We start from the raw sequence: 19,785 nt of genomic DNA, 5'->3' as shown, positions 1-19,785 counted from the left end.
ATGAGAAAGCTACATCACACAACGGCTTATGGAGCATCTTGTGCACGACTGCAAGCATACACTCAATTTTCACTCTTATTCTGATGGACTATTGCCAAAGTTACTTTTCGTATTCACAATGTTACTTTTCGTATTCACAAAGTTACTTTTACTGTGAGCAGTGTATGAATCCTCATCTCTCCCAAGTCCCTCTACTTTTACTTCTACTTCTCGTTCACTTTAGCCTCTATTAACCACATCCTCTCAACACGAACTTTCCCGCACATATAAAACAAAATGACTCGCTGGAATTCACTCCCTCAAGAGATTCGCGGCATGATCTTGGGGTACGTCGTCATTCACGATCGCATCGCGCCCTATGCTCCTGTCTCGATAGAATGGCACGACGCCATTGAGAAGACCTTTCGGCACCTTCGTATTCAAGCTTCATCTTCGGACGCTTGTGGTAGGACCCCAACGGTATTTGAGAGTCTTAGCCGGCTGTGTGGTCGACACAGGCGACTCGTCAAACACATCTGGCTCAACATTGAGCATACCAAGCATCCTAAATGGTGGGACGGTAGCTATAACCTTAGCTCGGAGGATCGGGCTATCAGCGTTACTGTGAAACGGTTATTCCAGGCCTTGGAATCCTAGCCGTCACAGAACGACTTGACGCTAGAGGTCAATGTGTATGAGCCTATGTACTACTTGGAGGAGTGGCTCAAGGGGCATCACTATGGGGGTCCAGGGGAACAAGACGAAGATATGTGTCTTTTATCGACTTCTGAACCCAGGGACCTCGCAACCCCTCCCCGCAAGGCACTATAGTGCTTGTTTAATAGGTTGGACTTTGACATGCCATCTGCTCCCTCTGTCCAAGCCGTTACCAAGTTTCTTCTTCCTCGACATTGCAGGCGTCAATTTTCAGCAGAAACTCTGTCTTGCATGTCCAGACGACTTCCCCGGTTGGAAGAGATTTCCCTTGAGACTTGGGATCTCTCGGATATTCATTATGGATTCTCTCATGGTTACAGTAAGTCTTTGACTCCAAGTTACGTTGCAGTTTCAAGTACTGACATGTTCGCAGGATATGCACAACACCTGCTTGCAGCACCTGGTTCTTTTAGGAACGTCAAATCGATGACCGTTTTCCAAGATCGCAACGAGTACTTCAACGCGGTATCTCGCCTCCACAGAGAGGAGCTTCCACGCAGTCATCAAGCAACCGTAATGACTCCGCCAGTCATACCGTCGAGGTAACCAGTCCTTCCTTGAGAAGTCGCGACAGCAAGTCTCTCCCTTAAGCACCTCTCCGTTTCTTTTATGATTGGCGCCGTCGACTTCTTCGACCAATGTTGAGAAAAGTGGCAATGGTGCGAGTTGCGTTCACTTACACTGACGTCCCAACTTCTCACCTGTAATGGCGACTCTTTCAAGATCAGCGGACTATTACAAACTGCTGCGCAAATAGCCACGCGCATGCCAAAGTTAGAGAGGCTTAGAATATGGAACGGTGGAGTCAATGAAGAATGCGCCTTCACATATCGCAAGCATCAACACAATGCTTCGGTAACATGGCAGGCAAAGGGGGGTATACAGCTGCACCCCGAAGTGTACAGTGCTTGGGGAAACGTGCATTCTCGATACTTTCTCAATGTCGAGAATAAGGGTACTTGGCCTATTATTATGTCTCACGCCGCTGCCATCTCGTGTTTGGGGTTGGAGCATGTGGTGAGCGATGTGTCGCTGAGACAGATGCAACTGGAGAATAGTATTCCTTATTAGTAGGTTGGGGTTATTTGAAGGGTCTGCATTGCGAAGATAGAGGCATTTACAAATATCTCAGCTTATTATATGTCAACAGCACGTGAGGAGGATTGTCATCCTTGTCGTCTCCAAGTGAAGTTACTCGCATACAAGAAGCAAGCTTAATTCCCCACGGGAAAGCCACCGAGCTGTTTGTCTCATCCCACTTGACTCGCTCGCTAAGAAGAAAAGTATGAGATCTTCCCTGGCTGCACTCAGGCTAACGCGACAGTAACACTCATCACTGCATCTCGGGTCGATGGCAACCGAGAGAAAGTCAGGTGAGGTCCAGGCAGCCAAACAATACATCCACTATACCGTCAAGCAAAGGATTATGGGGATAACTTGGGAACTGCCTGCAAAAAGCGGCTAAATGGAAGTTGAGAATGGCGATTCGAGTATACAAGTCAATTGACAGACTTGGTAACGATGTGCATCGTCTGCTGCATCATCTTTGTGCTCTGATCACCTTCTTCTCTAGTAAAACTCTTCCTTCAATAATTCAATGTCTTATGGCCAAATCATTGAAACAGCCCTTCTTCGGTCTCAGAGGAGGATGGCTTACATTCTGGATAACAGTTCGTCACGCAACGCAACCCCTCACTTACACCTTCCAACCATCCCAGGTTGCATGCGCAACTGACATGACACTCTTTGGCTACTACCAAGGAGTCTTCAGTCAGTTCACCCTTGGCCTCCATTAAACTCAACCTCTGGCACTCTCAGGTGGTGTTGTCGTAACTCAAGACTTTCTCAAGCTTCACAACCTTGTCGGTCCAACAAAGACGAACGTCCTTGCTACTGTAACTGCAATCTATGACATCGGTTGCTTTGTTGGCGCTGTCATTGCGCTCACTATTGGCGAAAAGCTCGGAAGGAAGAAGGTCATTATTGTTGGTACAGTGATCATGTCGATCGGCACCATTATAAAGGTTACATCTTATAGTCTTCCGCAGATGATCGTCGGGAGGGTAGTTCTTGGGTGAGTGGCCCTCCATTTGGGCGTAACATGGACTGACTAGGTATATAATAGGGAATGGTATAAACACCGCTACAGCACCGATATGGCAGACTGAGACAGCATAAGCCAAATGGCGAGGTAAGCTTGTCATTCTTGAAATGGCGATGAGCATTGCTGGTTTCTGCCTCGTCAACTGGGTCAACTACGGTTTATCCTTCGTTGAAGGCTCTGTCGCATGGAGGTTCCCCCTGGCCTCTCAGTTTGTGTTCATCTTTGTGCTTTTCGCCACTGTGCCATGGCTTCCAGAGTCTCCTCGGTACTGGTATACACCTGACTCTTGAGACAACGGCTAACAATGAACAGCTGGCTCATCTCTCACGGCCGCACACAAGAAGCAACAGAGATCCTCGCCTGTATCGAAGACAAACCAACGACATCCCCAGTCGTAACATCTCAACTTCACGAGATCCAGTATAGCGTTGACTATGAACTTCAACACGCTGTGAAGTGGAAGGATATTCTCCTCCGTCGCAACAAAGACACGGCCGATACCAAGGCTCTTCGGCGTTTGTTGCTCGGTGCAAACACCCAACTCATGCAACAATTCGGCGGGATTAATATCATGAGTTACTACATGCCCACCGTTCTCATCAACAGCGTTGGTCTATCAGAGAGTATGGCCCGTTTGCTCTCCGCTTGCAACGGAGTGTCTTACCTAATCTTCTCATCGATCGCAATTCTTCTTGTTGAGAGATGGGGACGGAGAGGACTTGTGCTACTCTCCACGTCTGGTCAACTATTGTCGTTCTTGGTCATTACTATACGCGGTTGGTGATATGAAGGAACCGTTGGGATCGGCTTCTGTGGCGTTCTTCTTCTTTTACTTCATTTCTTTTGGGTTCGGGATGTTAGGTGTGCCGTGGTTGTATCCAGTGAGTTCTCTTCCCATGAGGACGAAGGGAGCAGCGCTTGCTACTGGGACAAATTGGTACTTATCGGGCTTTGTATTGGTGTTTGAGTATAGGACTAACAGGCAGCAGGATCACAAACTTCATCGTCGTGGAAATTACTCCTATCGGCATCCAGAATCTTGGCTGGCGCTTCTGGATTGTATGGACTGTTACGAATGCCTTGTTCCTGCCAGTTATTTACTTTCTATACCCTGAAACATGCAAGTTCAGCGCTTCAAGTAACATGAGCAAAGCTTACCTATTCCCAGCGAACAGAAAACTTGAGGATATGGATGACTACTTCCGAGAAAACCCCTCCGTGATGGTCATCAGAGATAACGATGCGATCGCTACCAAGAGACCTGAGAAGTACATTCAACGGGAGCAGGAGGACATCCAGAGGGAAGAGGCTAAGGACGGAAGTCCGGTTGTAGGAGTTGGTCATGAGGAGAAGGGTCTCAGGGAGCAAGGAAACTTCTGAGTCTAAGGGCCACTAAGCTTGCCTAAATCTTATTGTTATTTAGGATAGGCGTGTTGAGTTTCCTCAACGCCCCAAGAAGGGGCTGCAGTGAAGGTTGTTCCAACAGTAGGGGCATTACAAGATCACGGATGCGAGGAGTTCAGAAACGCCAAATATATTTCAAGAGCTGAAGTAGGCTATGCAAATTCTACTCTTGAGCTTCTTGGTGTGTGAATAGACATGAAACACAGTGAACTATTGATGCGCCTCGTCGATCCATGTTCATCCGCAGCCAGTTCTTAATCGTAAACCCCTCTTCATGATTCGTCGTCAGATAGACTCTTCATCATCAGCGTCTTCGTCTTCTCTCTGCATATCCTCACCGATGGCGATCTCAGTCTCTTCATCACTTTCATCCTCTTCCTCCTCAATATCCCATTCCATCGCCTTCTCCCCGTACATATCCATGTAACTCTGTGCCGTGATGGGCAGCACTGCATCTCCATTGTCAAACCTCCTCAACTTCAACTTTGCCGCTTTGAACCACCATCTCTCCAAGAACTCGTCCTCCAACTCCACAAAATGCGGATTTCGCTTCACCATACGAACCTTTCCGTGCTTCTCCCCGCCTGGGCCATTCCTTATCTGTGGCTTGTACAGCAATTCATCAAAGATAGGACAGTCAAACCAGGGCGAACTGAGAAGCACATCGCGCCAAAGACCATCTTCGTGGGCTTGCTGTGTCTCCTTAAGATGCGGGGAGTGCATGATCTCGCGCTACCAGGCCAGCATACCGTGCATGTCGTGGAATTCCCAGAGTCGTGCGTTGGGAGCGTGGATATCTTTGTAGCGACGGTTTGAGCGGTCAAGAGCAGTCCAGAAGAAGAATTGGATGTGTTCGTCCTTGTATTCCCGGATGTTGGGGCTGCTGCTGAGGCTCATGAAGATGCGTACTCTGCTGGAGGCCGCGAGAAGCCAGTCTTCGTCTAGATCTGATGTTGATGGAATGATAGGGCTTTTGTTATTTGGATAGGGGAAAAGATCTAAAATCGGGGTATGGCTTTTGTGCCACATCGCTTCGATGTTGCCTGGAGGGTCTGGCCTGTAGCCTTCAGGGATGTCATCCTCCATCATGAGGTCTCTGTTTAGGAATTTACCAAGTTCTTGACATGCCAGAATGAAGGAGATCTTTATAGTCGCAATCTCTGCAAGTCTACTCTGTGAAGCAAACGCCTTCGTTGGCAAACGCTATGAAGCAGCATTGATGATCAACAAATCGCACATTAATCATCGTACAACAAACAGTAAAGAGTTAAAAGAGCATCCTCAAACGCAAATTAATCGAAGCGAATGTTTTCATCAAACACGAGCCCATAACGGAGAGTGATTCCATCGCATAAGGATAAAGCCGTCACTGTAAGCCAGCTGGTCAAGACGCGGCAGTGAAAGGATGAAAATAAATAAACATGATTCCTCGAGATGCAAACATGTTTACATATATTGTTGCTATGAATGACCCAAGTACAAAGACATAAAGCCAAAGCAAACAACCTCAATTGTTTCAAGGTAATGGCGATACCTTCACTTGCTAATCCCTACAAATCTACTGGCCAATCCGCTTATGTAACCCACTTTCACATCCCAGCACCCAAAGCTCCCCAGTCACCTTACGTAATCGGTCAAGTCTGTCAACCGGAATTGACTGGCAGCTCAATTCAATCAATCACCTCACAAACCGAAGACCGCCCAACGCGACAGCAATCGACGAGCCCGCCCGCACGAGGGACGATACGACAGTAGCGACATTCGAGACCAGCGAGCGACATTCATATTTGCCCAGCATGCCTCAGGATATGCCCCCTCGGGGCGGGTATGAGCCCGTCCAGTACAAGGTGCGTTGGAGGTTTACGGGAGTGCAAATGGGACGATGTGCTGTTTGAGGATGTCTGGGGGATCAATTGGTTTTATAAGAGTTTGATAAATGGGTTGAGGGGTGTCACGATCGATTGCGAGGGCTGGGAAGACATGGAGCAGTTGCAGGCAGTTGAAATGAACGTTTATCTGACTTTCTACAGCGAAACCTCCCCGCGAAGGGTTTCCGTCCTGGTATCCTCCTCCTCGGAATGGGCGCTGTTATGGGCTATGGCTGGTATAAGCTGATCGGCGGCATGCGCGAGGCCAAGTACGTTATTTCTCCCTCTAGCCGAACATGCATCTACAACAAAAAACGCCGACAATCTACAAACACCCCACGACCACGATTGCTTACACAGAAAACAACAATATCGAGTCCAATACTAACAGCTACCAGCGAACTCGGCCGTGAAAAGATGTGGGCTCGCATCAACCTCATTCCCCTTCTCCAAGCCGAAGAGGACCGCGATCAAGTCCGTCGATACCTGGCCGACCAGAAGCGCGAGAAGGAGTTGCTTGGTGACAATGCCAAGGTTTACAACAGCGACCGGTTAGTTCTCTCATCAAGAGGTAGCGTTGATGGGGAATACGCTAACACAGGGCAGATTCGTGAGGCCGACTTTCGCTGTTACACCCCCTCCTACTACAAACTAAACTGTGGAAAGACGCAAGCTTGTATATATGTTTTAACAAAGTGGTTTTACCTGGAATTGAAAAGCTACAAGGAAGACACTGGCTACCCCGACTGTGACTGCTTCACACTCTCGATCTTCTCTTCTGTCCACTCCCACAGCTTCTTTCCCAATTCCTCACTAAAACACATATCATCCCCCTTGTTTGCCTTTCCAACTGGTTCATAAAACGCCACTGTCTCATCCCTCTTGACGTCTCCTGCAGCAGCCCAAGCAGTGTTGTATCCACCCTGTTCAACCGTCATCATAGATGGGTTGGTAACATACACAAACATTCTCTTCCAGAATCCCAAGCCTGTGACCAGATTCGTAGCGATAACACCAGGATGGACAACAACGCTCTTGATAGCAGGGTATCGTCGTTCCAATTCCTTGGCCAAGACGATGTTGGCGAGTTTGCTCTGTCCGTAACGACTCCATGTCCCAAAGGGTAAGTGTTCTTGGAGTGAATGGAGCGTCTCAAACTCGATGCCCTTCTTTGGATGGCCTGCGTATCCGAGTGAAGTAACACTTACAAACCGAACCTCACCCCCCTTTTCCGCGGTCTTCTGCATGATTGGTAAAAGAGCCATCAAAAGCGTCGCATTGCCAACATGGTTAACGCCAAACTGCAACTCAAGTCCATCTTGAGTAAGCCCATCAACAGCCATGACTCCCGCATTTGCGATGAAGACATCCAACCGATCATGCGTGAACTGCTTCGCTACGGAGCGCATGCTTGCGATGGATGTGAGATCACATTCGAGGAATGTTGCAGGAACGGGAGAGATGGTAGATATGAGAGATGATGCGGAGGTCGAGGAGCGGCCGGTGAAGTAGATGTGAGATGGAATGTGAGAGGCAAGAGTGATGATGGCAGAGCGGCCTAGACCGGAAGTTCCTGGTGTTTTGTTAGTAGGGGGTTGAGAAGAAGGATAAGGGAGACGGACCGCCAGTGATGAGGATGACTTTTCCGGTAAGAGAGGGAATGTCGGTTTCCGGATTGAAGCCTTTGAAGGGTGCCATGATTACGATGGATCGTGATTTCAGGATCAAGACAAAGAACAGCGTTGTAGACAAAGGAGTTGTGTTGATTCAAGTGCTTGTACGAAGGTAACAAAAGTTGCTGCCATCCTCAATCAAGGAACGACTCGTCCTTCTTATACACATTTCCTTTTCCCATCATCATTCCTCCGTGTGTAATCCTAATTACAAAGCGACACACTAAACGTCATGACTTTGTTGTCCGGCAAGTGTCTTTCTAAGTGAAGCGGCATGATAGATCCCCGATGTGAGACGGGTTTCTACAGTAGCTCTCACTAACCCGTTCAGGCTCAGATCACACCAGATATTGTTAGTACGGGATAGTTAACCATCCCCGTCTCTAGGTAAAAAATCGGCGACAAAATCTCCGGCGGAGCGTAATCGATTTCCAAGCCTCATCCGATCAAAGGGATAAAGCGAATGACACACAATGGCTCTCACGTTTCACAAGGCCACTCATCAAATTGGATTAGACACAATAACGTGCTTGTAAGACTTGATTGCCCTTGCCTCGGGGTATTACACAGCATAATTACCAGTACAAATCTCAAACCAACCAACTCCCCTCCGTCATGCACACGCTTCTATCTCCATTTTACTGATGTAAATGTAGGGTAAAAAACATCCTATTCCATATCGCGCCTGACTCCATCCCCGAGGTTTCAAGTCTTCAGTTCGCCAGTAATGCATCTCATATCAGTCCGCCATCAACTCTGCTAGCAACTCTCTCTCCAGCTCGTCCTCATCAAAATCCGCGCCATCGTCAACATTCACCAGAGGCTCTTTGTCCCTATCCTCCACGGCTTCGTCGCCTGTTGGTACTGGTGTAGGTAGACTTCCGTCTTCTGTATCTTGGTCGTCGCCGTTGGGTGTTTGTATTGATCGGAGACCGGAAGCGCCCCTATTCCGAGCCAGACGTTGCTTCTTGGCCAGGACACTTTCGCCTAGATTTGAGCCGTCGTCGTCTGACTCATCGGCATCAGCCTTACGTTTAATGCCCTTCGAGGTCTGACCGTCCACGGATTCGACGTCTGATTCTGTGACTGTGGGGGCAATGCTCACGTCGCCATCGTCGCCAACATCATCATCCAGGAACTCGGCCAGTTCATCTTCAGCTTCTCCCCAATCAAAGTCCCTAAGCTCTTGCCCCGTCTGCGCATCTTCAGCTTCGTCGGCTTCCGATGTAACTTCGGTTGTATCATCCCCTCCCTTCTCCCTATCAGCGTCGAGAATCTCTAAAAAATAAGGTCGCTCGTCGAGTCGTCTCCATTGACTTAGGCAGTCGGTGAGCCAGTTTTGGTTGACAATTTTAATGCTGGGGATTTTTGCTGCCTGCTGCACCTTCTTGGTACGAGGGCGTGATGAGGCAACGACAAGATGTGTGACTCGTTTCGATACTGTATCCAGGACCTGAGCGCCATAACTCTGAGCTTGCATACCGATCTCTGACTCTTCTACTCTCACGCCCAGGGGCACAAGACCTGATAGCACAATCACAAGACCAGACAAGACATTGGACTTGAGTTCGTCAAGAATATCGCCGACATCCGGTACCATGGACAAGTCGACGCCATCGTCAACAGATGCCCTTCGCTTAGACTTGCTATGCGCAGGTGGGTGTGTTCCCTCTTTCTCTCTTCTTTCCGCGCGTCGCCGGTCGTATGTCTCATAAAAGGCTGTGTGCAAGTCTGTAAGATGGTCTTGGAGCGCGATAAGCTCCTCATCGTCGTCAACAAGAACGTTTCGGTGGTGGACATGTGGTGATTCGCTAGCATTCTCGCCAACATTCGTCTCTTGCTGATCGTCTTCCTTGTCGAGCTCTTCCTGCATATGAAGCAAAGGCCGGTCCTTGATTTGCTTCTCGAGTGTCTTTTCCTGTTCTTCTTCCTGAACCTTTAGACTGGCTGCATCGTCTCCGCCGCTCATTCTAGCAATCTCATCCATTGGTGAAGCTTTTGGTGCTATTTTCACGCCCTTTTCCACCAGCTTCGACTTGAGTATAGGTAGAATGTCTGTTCGCTTAGGGAGGAAACTCGAGTTGATATCGCCAATACCCTTGAAGAAATCGTAGGGCACCACCTTGATAAGGTTCGGTCGGTTCATAGGCCACACGTCGGCTCGGTCGTCAATAATAACTACCATGTCTGTGCTGACGGGGAACAGACGTTGTAAGCTCTTGGCAGTGATGCTACCATTCTCATCACGACTGATGACCCGGTTTCCAAAGAGCTTCTGGTCGGGATCGACGATCTTGGCGATGTTAAGGGCGTAGGCGCGTGTGCCCATGGTGTAAACATGCAACTCGTACATCTTGGAGACCTCGTCCAAGAATTCCATCAATCCAGGTCGAAGCTTGATATAGTATGTACAGCCGCTGGTCAATCCGCGAGGACCGTCGTCATTGAGCTGGAAGTCCCTAACATCCTTCACAGCTTCGTAATTAGGATTCGTCGGGTCGTTCTTCCACTCTCCGATCGTGGGTTCTATACAAGCATGAATAATAGTTTGATCAAGATCGACAACGAGACTCAGCTTCCGTTGTCTGAGTAGGCGCTTCTGGTTCTCGTGCTCGGCCTTTGTAGCGACGCTTTCGCTGACTCTCAAAACAGTCTGGTCATGGCTCATGTTGATCATGGCGCGATCTGTGTCGAGGTTATCACTCGCCCAGTTGATCTCAGTCATGTCAGCGCCGCACAAACTGCAAAGGCCTTGCACCTGAACTTCATGACCGCACGCTTCTTCAACCATCAGACAGGGCGAGTCAGCCGCGATCTCCTGGCCTTCGCGGATGCGCCATTGCTTGAGTTTGCCTTCAGCGGGGCTATCGAACTCGGTATATGTGGTTTCATCGTTCCAAGTCTCCTCGTTGACCTTGCGCTTCCAGTGGAACTTGTACTCAAAAATGCTTTCTTGTTTCTTGATCGTATCACCAGGTTTCTTGAGTAGTTTTGTAACGATGATGGGGTAATGTAGGCGCGAGCCTAGTGGGACGATCTTGTCGTGCATTATGTGTATCGTTGGTAGGTAAAATGTTTGTAAGGGTTCTCGTGATGATATCGGTAGCCTCTAGTGACGAAGATTAGCTCGCATTCGTCGGAACTTGCCATACAAAGCTTGGTGAAAGGCTGAGTGTGGATCAAGTGGCTAGTGATTCCTAATGACAAAGAAACATACCTAGCGAGCTCCCCTTTCTTTAATCCTTCGCGGCGCAGGCGCACCAGTCAAGCCCATGGCCTCACCAGCAGATCGTCGCGAAAGTGAATCAGCGCGCCGCAGTGGCACGTGCAAATCGCAGTCCGAATCGCGTTGGCTCCTCCCAATGCGCAATTCTTCGTAGGCTTAAACAGCGTAAATAATCGTACTGGAAGAATTAAGTCGTGTTGATAACTGTAATCGTTTCGCTGGTGTTTTTTTGTCCTTGATGCTACGAAAGAAAGCTCGTACAAGGTGACGCACTAGGTTGGCACAGCTTGTAGCGCGGACCAGCTTCTTCCTTGTACTGCTTTCAATGAGCGCGATCACGTGGCTGGGTAGATGAGCAACCCGGGCACTGAGAAACTCGGAGGCGCTGGAACGTTATCGCGGCGCGTACCGTAATGTAAATTGGTGGCGCAGTTGATTCTCCGCGATCGCGATCGTAGGAGTTGGTCCAAGCTCTGGGGTAGCAAATGCGACGTGATGTTGGACAAGACAGCAGAAGCGTTTTTGTTTCACTATCCTTATCTTATCGACAAGAATAAGAAACAGAAACAAAGAGCAAGTGAAGTCTAATGTCGGAATAGAAATGTGGAGTAACACGAGAGGCGGGGAGCGATAAGATGTCAGAATTGGATGTCAAGACTGTTGTTGTAGAGTTACTGATATAAGTTATATGTTAGCAACATCCATCAGCAGGGTCATAGAGAGAGCTTACCACAAATGAACCAATCAGGTAAGGAATAGATCACCAAGTTTCGTCCTATGATGGGCTCGATACAGTACAACTGCCGCTCAGAGAAACAAAGGTGGGAAGACCCGCCCTTTTTGTACCTGGAGCTGGAGGGTGCTGACCCCCCGTCACATCATTCAATCATCAACGCAGCAAGCTCAAGTTATACTTTACAGCTCGAATCCCGAAGAAAAAGGGGTAAGCACAAAAAATTCAATTAAGCTGCTGCATCCACTCGAGTCAAAGCAATCACATTATCTCTTTGTCAAGTCTCTCAACTGTTTTGATCCTTTCTTACTTGATCACGGATGCCATGGCCGAGGCTATCACTTGGACAGCTTGTGTGGGGCTTGACCTTAGCTTGTCTCGCGACGCAGAAGTGGTCTCAGTTGGTGGCGTGTCAGTGACTACCCTAGATCAATTCGGGATGCGAAAATTCATCACCAGTTGAGCTCAGAATGGAACAATTGAGTCACATGCGCATTGTGTACGTATACCAGGTCAATTTTGTCGGCGTGTTTATATCTGCAGTATTGCAAACTACCAGGGGTGTTGCCTTTGAGCGTTGTCGAGCCTGTGACAATCATCGTGAAACGCAACAAGCATCATACAACCCACGCAAAACGGACACCACTTCAGCAACTCTTTCAACAAACACCAAATGCGGTAAAAGTGGAGGTAACATAAACTTTAATACCAAAATTCTTCATTAACAGTGGTATCTATTGCGAAAACTTAAATCAACGGATCTCCACCCAACCTGGCCATCTATATGTTCATCATTATATCCCATTTCGTATCACTCATAGCATCATTGCAGCCACTCTCAACCTAAGTATCCAACACCCTTAAGCAGAGGATTGAACAACTCTGTAGCCTTCAGACACCAACTTTGTAATCTCTTCATTCTTATGCTGCAAAATGCCCAACGCATATGCAACATCGTTCCATTGTCGCTCAGTCTCACAACGGTTGAGTCGTGCAGCAAGCTTCTCGGCCAGCTGTTTGGCGTGTTTGTCCTGGTTAATGCGTTAGTTATTACTTGTCCAACCATAAGTGCATCACATACCTTTTCAACAAAGCCAAGAAGGAACTTGACAATCCTGCGGAAACTCTCCTCTTCCATATTGCCGCCAGCGCTGAGCAGACTGAACATGTCGACAAAGTGGTTGTACACAGCATTGTCCTTGGTGCTGAGCTCGGTGAAGAACATTCTCGCCAGATCAGCGATCCTGCGATCTTCATCCTCCAAACATTTGGCCATCTCGCCTAGCTGACCCTTGACCTTGACCTGTCCGGCCAGAATAAGGAAGGTCAGAGTCATGAGACATGTTCGCTTGACGGACGCATCGTCATCAGCCAGTCGACGATAAAGGAAGTCGGTGTTCTCATCAATGAGATGGTTGAAGCAGACAGCCATGTCACCCAGCGCGATAACAGCATTGCTTCGGACAGTTGCGTTGGGTGAACGCTCCATGATAGTGATAAGTAGTGGCAAGTTTGCTTCGCAGTACTCGGCAGACACGCACATAAGTTTAGCGAGACAGAGCGTCGCAGCGGCTTGGAGTCCCTTATCCGCGTACGTTGTGTTGTTGGCGCAGATTTCTGATACCAGCGGGCCAAAGACAGCTAGTAGAGAGTTGGGTCCGTACAAAAGCTCTCGCTCACGAATGTGTGCCATGGCTTCTGTAAAATCATCCTCTGTTGTACCTCCGATCAGATCAAGCTCATCCGCATCTTCCTTATCCTTATCGTTCTTAGCGGGCGCTGCCTTCTCCTTCTCCTGCTTTCTGCGCTTGAAGTCGAGTTCACACAGCTCAAGATGAACAATCTGCTTGATGGCAACGTGACCGACGATAAATAGAAGCTGAGACAGAGCGATAGCATTGTCGCGTTTCTTCTTCTCACCCTGGGTCACAGTCTGGTCGGCTGTTGGCGCAACCTTTGTCTCATCTCGCGATGTAGGGCGCGAGCTGGGTTGCGAAGATGGCGGGGTACGGGACTGTCCAAACACCTGTCGAGCTTTTCGTCGGATTAGGTCTGAGCAGAGGGTGTCGGGATGCTTAGAAATAGCATAGATGGCGTTGATGGCCTGCTCTGCTACTCCATACCACTCTTTGCTGTCTGAGGGAACCTCGGTGATGGCAGCCAATCTGACTGACACAGCGTGGTCGTTGGGCAATCGTGAGAACTTGACAGGAGAGTCCTTAGACTGGCGTCCAGACGGGTTGATTCGCCTCAAAGCAATGCATGTAAACTTGGCCAACTGAAGATCATTGCGTCCATGCAGACCAAGACCAGTTCGAAGCATGGTCTCCATCTCACCAACCACAATCTCGGGGTTTGCAGTTGCCAGCATCCCCAAAACAATGATAGCACCTCGGCGCTGAGTTCGGGAGATCTCCCGTTTCTGAACACCATACACTTGCCAAAGCTTGCTTATAACAACCTCGGGGATCATGCCACCCTTCATCATTGTCGCCAAGAGCTGCTCAAGCGACGTGAGCTCAGCGGGTGTCGCGCCAAAGGTCAAACTGATCATGTTTCGCGCAATGTAAATAGCAGAATCATTGGGACTGAACGAGTCAGGTGCCTCGAAGAAGAGTCGCCTGTAGCACTCGATCAAGTGTGTCTGGACACCCTTTCCTTCATCGCTATTGCCCTTGGTCCAGATGAGTCGAAGCATACGCCGAATACCGACCTTGTTCTGCTCAATGTTGTAGGCGTCACCGACCTCAAAGAAGTCCATGGCCTCAATAACCTCGCTCTTGTTCCTTGACCCGAGGAGCTGGCAGATCGTGGTGGTGGCGTCGTGGATAACGTCGATAAACTTGAGAGCCTCGTTGTAGTATCTCCGGGTTAGTGTCAGCTTCTCGATAGCTTCGCTTGTAGCAGCTTCTTCCTGTGCCTTCTTGATGGCAGCCGCCTTCTCCTCCTCAGTCATCTGGGTAGGCTTCTGAGGAGAGCCAAGTTGTGTCGCCTCATCGAGAAGCTCATTGTCAACAGTCGTGTTCGCCTGGTCGCCTCCAAAGCCAGGGACACCAGGGGGAGGCTTGAGAGAATCCAACTCCTCCTGGACCATGTCTAAACGAGCCTGCCACTCCTTTCTCGACAGCTGCGCACCGTGCATGACCGTGAAAGGATGTGTCTTGATAAGCGTGCCTAGAAGCTTGATGGCGTTACGTCGGACATTGCTGCTCTTGTCTTCCAAACTTCTACATGCAAGTTCCGCGGCTTTCTGTCGTCGCTTGGGGAACTTCTGCGCAAGATCGCAAAGCCGCATGTACACTTGCAGAGTTCTGCACCGGCAGTAGGGGTTGATGTCGAGGAATCGCTCTTCCAACACGTCGAAAAAGGCGTTCAGCTGGGACTTGTGGTTCTCGCTGCGCTCATCTTGCTTGCTGAGGTAGCCAACCATGTTTCCACAGACCTCGATAAGAGCACATCGAAGAGTATATGACTGCTCTGGTTAGCTAACGGCCTATGACATATACCTGGAAACCTACCTCGCTGTCCAATTGCTTCGCAAGCATTGTCATCTGCTTGATCACCAATCGTGGCGCCAACTCAGAAAGCTTGGCAATAAAGGAAGAAACAGACTTAGGTCCTCTAGTATCGTTGGAGTTGAATTCTTTGTTACTGATTTCGCGTAATACCTCGTCAGCGAGCTGAGGATAGTCGTAAGTTTCTGCTAGGATGTGTAAGAACTCGGCCATGGGTTCCGACAAGTGCTCGAAGTATGTCAAGTTCTGGATGATGTTGATTTGCGCCGCTTTCAATTGTCAGCACTTCACTTGATCTGGGCACTTCGAAATGCTTACCATATCCATGCCCGTGATGCTTCACAGCAATGCAAAGGACCTTGAAGCAGTGCATTCGGATGGTCGTTGTCTTGACTCGTTGCTCGCTCTCCAAAACCATGTAAACTGGTCGGGTAAGGAGACCAATAAATGTATCTCTTTCGCTTGTTGTGAGAAAGATCTTGGAGAGCTTGAGCTTAAGAACCTTGCACATAACTTCCAAAGCCCCTTGAAGCTGTGTAGCCGAATCCCAAGCCGCATCCTTATCCTTTGCAGCCCCCTTCTTTCCCTTTCCGCGTCCTCTAGCAGCAGGTGCCGTTGACGACTTCTCAGCGGCCTTGGTCTCAACAGCAGCGATCGTCCATTGCAGAAGGAAACCGTATATCTCGAGTAGTTTCTTGTGGTGGGGTACCGAGTCCTGCTCGTCGGGGGAGTCGATATCGGAGTGGACAGAGTCGGCCTCTGCACTCAAGCCGCTCATAACAAGGTCGAAGATCTTGCTTAGGGCGTGGGTGGGAAGATGTGCTGTGTATCTGGGATTTTCTAGCTCAGAATGTTGTCCCACAGTCGGAGTATCAGGTGAATGATGGAGGGATATGGGGGCTAACTTGAGGAGAAACTGCAACGAGTCCATGTGGGAGGCGCGCATGATGGCATCTGGATTATCGGCGACTGCGTCGACGATAGGGTTCAGGACAGAGTTAACGACAGGGAGTGTAAGGGCTTCGGGATCATTTTCGCAGTCGAAAAGAGCCCCGTCAGCTTCAGGCGTTGAAATGCTGGCTGGATCCGACATGTAGTGCTTCAAGGCATCGTTGAGGTCAAAGTCAATGGTATCCATGGCGGGCGATTCGACAGTGTCGTCGCAAGTAGCGAGCGACAGGAGAGAAAGAAATGAAGCGGTAAGAACGTTAAAACCTAATGAAAGGGTACCACAGAATAATAAACGACTAAGCGTGCCTTATGCGCCGAATGTATTGCGACCAGGTAATACCCGACCCGTTAAACCTGACCGTTTGGTGCTGTGTTGACAATGCAAGCTACGAGTCGGTGGAGGGGATTTAGATTTGGCTGAGGGGACGTGAGCCAACCCCTGGGCAACGATTGTTTTTGTTTTGTTCCACGCGACCACTCAGGACCCTTCCCCTCCATGTCCCGCTAAAAAGACAGCGCGTTGAGCCTATCAGACCCCTGCAACCATTCATTGAGGCTGGCTTTAATCTTTAAGCCCCTCCAACTTCAACTGCATTTGCAACTCGTGGATGCTCTGAAGGACCAATAACGAAGTCTTGTTCTTTTGCTTAAGTTTGTTTCTACCTGTGAGAGTTCGAAGCGGCTGAAGTGAGGTTACTTTTTACTGGATACATTTTCTGTATTACGAAGCGATCATGAGCGCCGTGGTTCATCAGCATGTCGAAGAGCACTTCGATATCCATGAGGATTTGAGGACGGAGGATACGGAGATGATGGCGGAGGAAGAGCGCACTGAAGAAGCAGCTCCAATAGATGAAGACGAACGCGTTCAGTCATTCCAGCAGGTGCATCAACAACAGCACATGCAGCAAATGCAACACCAACAACAACACGCCCATCGCCAACCGCAACAGCCCCAAGAGGAGCCCCAGGAAGAGGAAGAAGAAGAAGAGGAGGAGGAATCTGAAGACGAAGCTGTTGACCGAACCGTCCAAGCAGACATGGACAAGTTACAGAATGACTTTCCTGGTTTTCGCAATCGGTATCGGTTGATCAAGCGAATCGGTGAAGGTACATTCCCATTTCTCCCACCTGGGTCCCATTGAGATTAACAATTGTTGCCAGGAACCTTCTCTACCGTTTACAAAGCCGAGGATATCATGTACGACCACTACGACAACAGCTGGGACTATGAAGACGACTCGTCAAAATGGACACCACCGCCCAAAGCAACCGACAGTCCTGTGTCTCACCGTCCGCGTCGCAAGGCACGTTACGTCGCCATCAAGAAGATCTACGTCACCTCAAGTCCCTCGCGAATTCTCAACGAGCTTGAACTACTCCACGATCTACGTCAATGTCCCTCCATCTGTCCTCTCATCACCGCATTCCGCGAAACCGACCAGGTCGTGGCTATTCTGCCTTACTTTCGGCACGGAGACTTCCGCACGTACTTTCGCGACTTAACTATTACAGAGATCTCTGTTTACCTTAGAGAACTCTTCACCGCCCTGAAAAGTGTTCATGATCACAAGATTCTCCACCGAGACATCAAGCCTACCAATTTCCTGTACGACCCAGGTACACAGCGCGGTGTTCTTGTCGATTTTGGTCTTGCCGAGAGGGAAGGGTCTGATGCCAAGCCTTGTCTTTGCCATGAGTCCCGAGAGGTCCGAAAGCATCGCCAAACAAATTCAGTCTGGGCGCAGAATGCTGCGACTCCTCAAGCAGGATATCCTAAATCTGACACACGATCATCGCGACGTGCCAATCGTGCTGGAACCAGAGGTTTCCGTGCTCCTGAGGTTCTCTTCAAGTGCACGGAGCAGACTACATCCATTGATATCTGGTCTGCAGGCGTTATTCTTCTTACCATTCTGTCTAAACGCTTCCCATTTTTCAACTCGGCCGACGACGTTGAAGCCATGATTGAGATAGCGACTATCTTTGGCACTAAACGCATGAAAGCTGCAGGTTTACTTCATGGATGCGTCTTCGAGACCAGCATTCCCACAGTTGGTCAAGGAGGCTTCTCGATGGAGAAAATCATCATGTGGAGTACATGCAGAGGCGAGGAAAAACCTCTGACAGGAGAGGAAAAGCTGGCCATCAACTTCCTCGAATGGTGTATGGAGTTAGACCCTGGCAGGAGAATAACGGCTGCGGAAGCACTGAACCACGATTTTCTTCTCTTGGGCGAGATTGAGGCCGAGAGGCAAGAGAACGAGCAGGCAATGGCGGAGCATTGAAACAATTCTGTATCACTAATGTAATCATAGAAGCATGGAAGGGCGTTGGTTTGAGTATAATGTTACGGAAGTGGTTGGCTAGATATCTGTACATAGCCCAACATGACTGATACCCAGTGTTATGAAAGTTTCACGGGAACAAATACCATCAATGGTGCGATCACAGTGAATTAAAAAAAATTGTCATTCATAATCATGGGCGAAAATCGATTTTTATTTCGTTAACTCCTTGCAAGAGTCCCTGATGCAATGCCCGAAGCCGACCGACCTAGGTCCCTGCTTAGAGGAGACCTGTCATCCATTGCCCGTTGTTCGCGGGTTGGAGATTCTTTTTTCCTTTTGCGAAAATTCCCATACAAGCCCAACCGACTCCTAAGCAAGCACAACATTTAGAGAACAGTTGCTTGCTTAAGCGACAAGCTCGACGACACCACCGGCCTGCTTGATCTTCTGCTCAGCAAGGCGGCTGACCCAGCGGGCGCGGACGACCAGAGGGATCTCGGGGAGACGGCCCTTGCCGAGAACCTTGGAGTAGCCGAGGGGGAGGAGGTCGAGGACGGGGACGGTGTCCTTCTTCTCGCCGGAGACGTAGGCGTCACGGGTCTCCTGGGGGACGAGAGACCACAGCTTGTCGAGGTTGATGATGGGCTTCCAGAAGTGGTTGGGCTGCTTGTGGAAGTATCGCATACCAACCTTACCGAAGTAACCGGGATGGTACTGTGATCGCGTTAGCCAAAAACCTCGTCCGATTCTGCGCTTCAATCATCCTCTCTAACCTTGTCCATGTTGGTACGGTGGTGGTGCTGACCACCAGCAAGACCACGACCACCGGGGTGCTTGCGGTGCTTTCCGACACGTCCCTTACCGGCGGAAACGTGACCGCGGCTGAATTACAAGTCAGTCCATCCAAAGTTCGGTACAACATCGTTTTGATCTCGTCGGGTTCGAGAGCAGCCGCCGACAAAGGGCGATTATTGTGAGCTCCAGCGGTCTATCTCCGATTTCCCTACGGAAACCAGAAACGGACGCGGTCTCTCTCAACGACCAACCTCGTCGACGGCGAGGGGGATGAGGACATACTGCTTGCGGGTCTTTGAAGTACGGGTAGGCATGGTGACGGCTGTGGTTGTCGACTTGTCCGAATGTTCACAGTCGAAACTTCGAAATGGAGGGTGATATCCTGTAAAAGCCTAGCAACAGCCGAAAATCTAGGCGAGGGCAGAGCAACCCTAAAGAAATGGCTGTGGGAAGGTGGGACCGACTTGTGGGTTTTAGCGGGTCAGGTGATCTCGTGGATTGACCGTGGTGAGACTCGGTGAGGACCCAC

At 49.4% G+C, this 19,785-nt stretch overlaps 13 protein-coding genes across 25 annotated transcripts; 7 read left to right on the top strand and 6 right to left on the bottom strand.

Annotated features, from left to right (window-relative positions):
- Window positions 1–276: 276 nt before the first annotated feature.
- Window positions 277–636, top strand: FOIG_06869 (uncharacterized protein; the record flags this gene model as incomplete). Its single annotated transcript, XM_031206107.1, has 1 exon — window positions 277–636. One exon carries the CDS (start codon window positions 277–279, stop codon window positions 634–636), a length of 360 nt encoding a protein of 119 aa, XP_031064831.1.
- Window positions 637–927: 291 nt separating this feature from the next.
- FOIG_06868 (uncharacterized protein) lies at window positions 928–1,242 on the top strand (the record flags this gene model as incomplete). Its single annotated transcript, XM_031206106.1, has 2 exons — window positions 928–1,015; window positions 1,070–1,242. The coding sequence occupies 2 exons, from the start codon at window positions 928–930 to the stop codon at window positions 1,240–1,242; spliced, it is 261 nt and encodes an 86-aa protein (XP_031064830.1).
- A 932-nt stretch (window positions 1,243–2,174) lies between these two features.
- On the top strand, window positions 2,175–2,864 carry FOIG_06867 (uncharacterized protein; the record flags this gene model as incomplete). The annotated part of the gene is made up of 3 exons (XM_031206105.1): window positions 2,175–2,466; window positions 2,515–2,770; window positions 2,822–2,864. 3 exons carry the CDS (start codon window positions 2,175–2,177, stop codon window positions 2,862–2,864), a joined length of 591 nt encoding a protein of 196 aa, XP_031064829.1.
- A 43-nt stretch (window positions 2,865–2,907) lies between these two features.
- FOIG_06866 (uncharacterized protein) lies at window positions 2,908–3,584 on the top strand (the record flags this gene model as incomplete). Its single annotated transcript, XM_031206104.1, has 2 exons — window positions 2,908–3,065; window positions 3,113–3,584. 2 exons carry the CDS (start codon window positions 2,908–2,910, stop codon window positions 3,582–3,584), a joined length of 630 nt encoding a protein of 209 aa, XP_031064828.1.
- A 112-nt stretch (window positions 3,585–3,696) lies between these two features.
- Window positions 3,697–4,180, top strand: FOIG_06865 (uncharacterized protein; the record flags this gene model as incomplete). The annotated part of the gene is made up of 2 exons (XM_031206103.1): window positions 3,697–3,737; window positions 3,790–4,180. 2 exons carry the CDS (start codon window positions 3,697–3,699, stop codon window positions 4,178–4,180), a joined length of 432 nt encoding a protein of 143 aa, XP_031064827.1.
- A 309-nt stretch (window positions 4,181–4,489) lies between these two features.
- Window positions 4,490–4,927, bottom strand: FOIG_06864 (uncharacterized protein; the record flags this gene model as incomplete). Its single annotated transcript, XM_031206102.1, has 1 exon — window positions 4,490–4,927. The coding sequence occupies one exon, from the start codon at window positions 4,925–4,927 to the stop codon at window positions 4,490–4,492; it is 438 nt and encodes a 145-aa protein (XP_031064826.1).
- A 9-nt stretch (window positions 4,928–4,936) lies between these two features.
- FOIG_06863 (uncharacterized protein) lies at window positions 4,937–5,290 on the bottom strand (the record flags this gene model as incomplete). The annotated part of the gene is made up of 1 exon (XM_031206101.1): window positions 4,937–5,290. One exon carries the CDS (start codon window positions 5,288–5,290, stop codon window positions 4,937–4,939), a length of 354 nt encoding a protein of 117 aa, XP_031064825.1.
- Window positions 5,291–5,844: 554 nt separating this feature from the next.
- Window positions 5,845–7,876, top strand: FOIG_06861 (NADH dehydrogenase). Its single transcript, XM_031206099.1, has 4 exons — window positions 5,845–6,051; window positions 6,235–6,341; window positions 6,471–6,623; window positions 6,679–7,876. Exons 1-4 carry the CDS (start codon window positions 6,001–6,003, stop codon window positions 6,725–6,727), a joined length of 360 nt encoding a protein of 119 aa, XP_031064823.1. The 5' UTR covers window positions 5,845–6,000; the 3' UTR covers window positions 6,728–7,876.
- Window positions 6,766–7,770, bottom strand: FOIG_06862 (uncharacterized protein; the record flags this gene model as incomplete). The annotated part of the gene is made up of 2 exons (XM_031206100.1): window positions 6,766–7,645; window positions 7,695–7,770. 2 exons carry the CDS (start codon window positions 7,768–7,770, stop codon window positions 6,810–6,812), a joined length of 912 nt encoding a protein of 303 aa, XP_031064824.1. The 3' UTR covers window positions 6,766–6,809.
- A 165-nt stretch (window positions 7,877–8,041) lies between the features above and the next one.
- Window positions 8,042–11,834, bottom strand: FOIG_06860 (uncharacterized protein). 5 transcript variants are annotated; one of them, XM_031206094.1, is made up of 3 exons: window positions 11,702–11,834; window positions 10,963–11,645; window positions 8,042–10,854 (listed from the first exon to the last, which is right to left on the bottom strand). In XM_031206094.1, exon 3 carries the CDS (start codon window positions 10,792–10,794, stop codon window positions 8,485–8,487), a length of 2,310 nt encoding a protein of 769 aa, XP_031064818.1. In that variant the 5' UTR covers window positions 10,795–10,854; window positions 10,963–11,645; window positions 11,702–11,834; the 3' UTR covers window positions 8,042–8,484. The 5 variants fall into 5 exon arrangements, with proteins under 5 accessions (XP_031064818.1, XP_031064820.1, XP_031064821.1 ...); XM_031206097.1 differs by having other exon boundaries at window positions 8,236–10,852; window positions 11,702–11,776; XM_031206096.1 differs by having other exon boundaries at window positions 8,231–11,645; window positions 11,702–11,776.
- A 538-nt stretch (window positions 11,835–12,372) lies between these two features.
- On the bottom strand, window positions 12,373–16,579 carry FOIG_06859 (condensin complex subunit 1). Of its 9 annotated transcripts, XM_031206088.1 has the most exons (5): window positions 16,125–16,579; window positions 15,538–16,049; window positions 15,223–15,488; window positions 12,786–15,176; window positions 12,373–12,735 (listed from the first exon to the last, which is right to left on the bottom strand). In XM_031206088.1, the coding sequence occupies exons 1-5, from the start codon at window positions 16,355–16,357 to the stop codon at window positions 12,565–12,567; spliced, it is 3,573 nt and encodes a 1,190-aa protein (XP_031064812.1). In that variant the 5' UTR covers window positions 16,358–16,579; the 3' UTR covers window positions 12,373–12,564. The 9 variants fall into 9 exon arrangements, with proteins under 9 accessions (XP_031064812.1, XP_031064810.1, XP_031064817.1 ...); XM_031206086.1 differs by having other exon boundaries at window positions 15,538–16,574; XM_031206087.1 differs by having other exon boundaries at window positions 12,405–15,176; window positions 16,125–16,577.
- A 146-nt stretch (window positions 16,580–16,725) lies between these two features.
- On the top strand, window positions 16,726–19,126 carry FOIG_06858 (CDC7 protein kinase). The gene is made up of 2 exons (XM_031206084.1): window positions 16,726–17,280; window positions 17,335–19,126. Exons 1-2 carry the CDS (start codon window positions 16,905–16,907, stop codon window positions 18,456–18,458), a joined length of 1,500 nt encoding a protein of 499 aa, XP_031064808.1. The 5' UTR covers window positions 16,726–16,904; the 3' UTR covers window positions 18,459–19,126.
- FOIG_06857 (60S ribosomal protein L27a) lies at window positions 18,492–19,704 on the bottom strand. The gene is made up of 3 exons (XM_031206083.1): window positions 19,539–19,704; window positions 19,235–19,343; window positions 18,492–19,175 (listed from the first exon to the last, which is right to left on the bottom strand). Exons 1-3 carry the CDS (start codon window positions 19,568–19,570, stop codon window positions 18,867–18,869), a joined length of 450 nt encoding a protein of 149 aa, XP_031064807.1. The 5' UTR covers window positions 19,571–19,704; the 3' UTR covers window positions 18,492–18,866.
- Between the last annotated feature and the right edge of the window lie 81 nt (window positions 19,705–19,785).

This window comes from Fusarium odoratissimum (assembly GCF_000260195.1).
Source record: "Fusarium odoratissimum NRRL 54006 unplaced genomic scaffold supercont1.9, whole genome shotgun sequence".
Lineage (NCBI taxonomy): Eukaryota > Fungi > Ascomycota > Sordariomycetes > Hypocreales > Nectriaceae > Fusarium > Fusarium odoratissimum.
The sequence above is the reverse complement of the archived record's forward strand: the minus strand, read 5'-3'. Positions and strand labels throughout refer to the sequence as shown.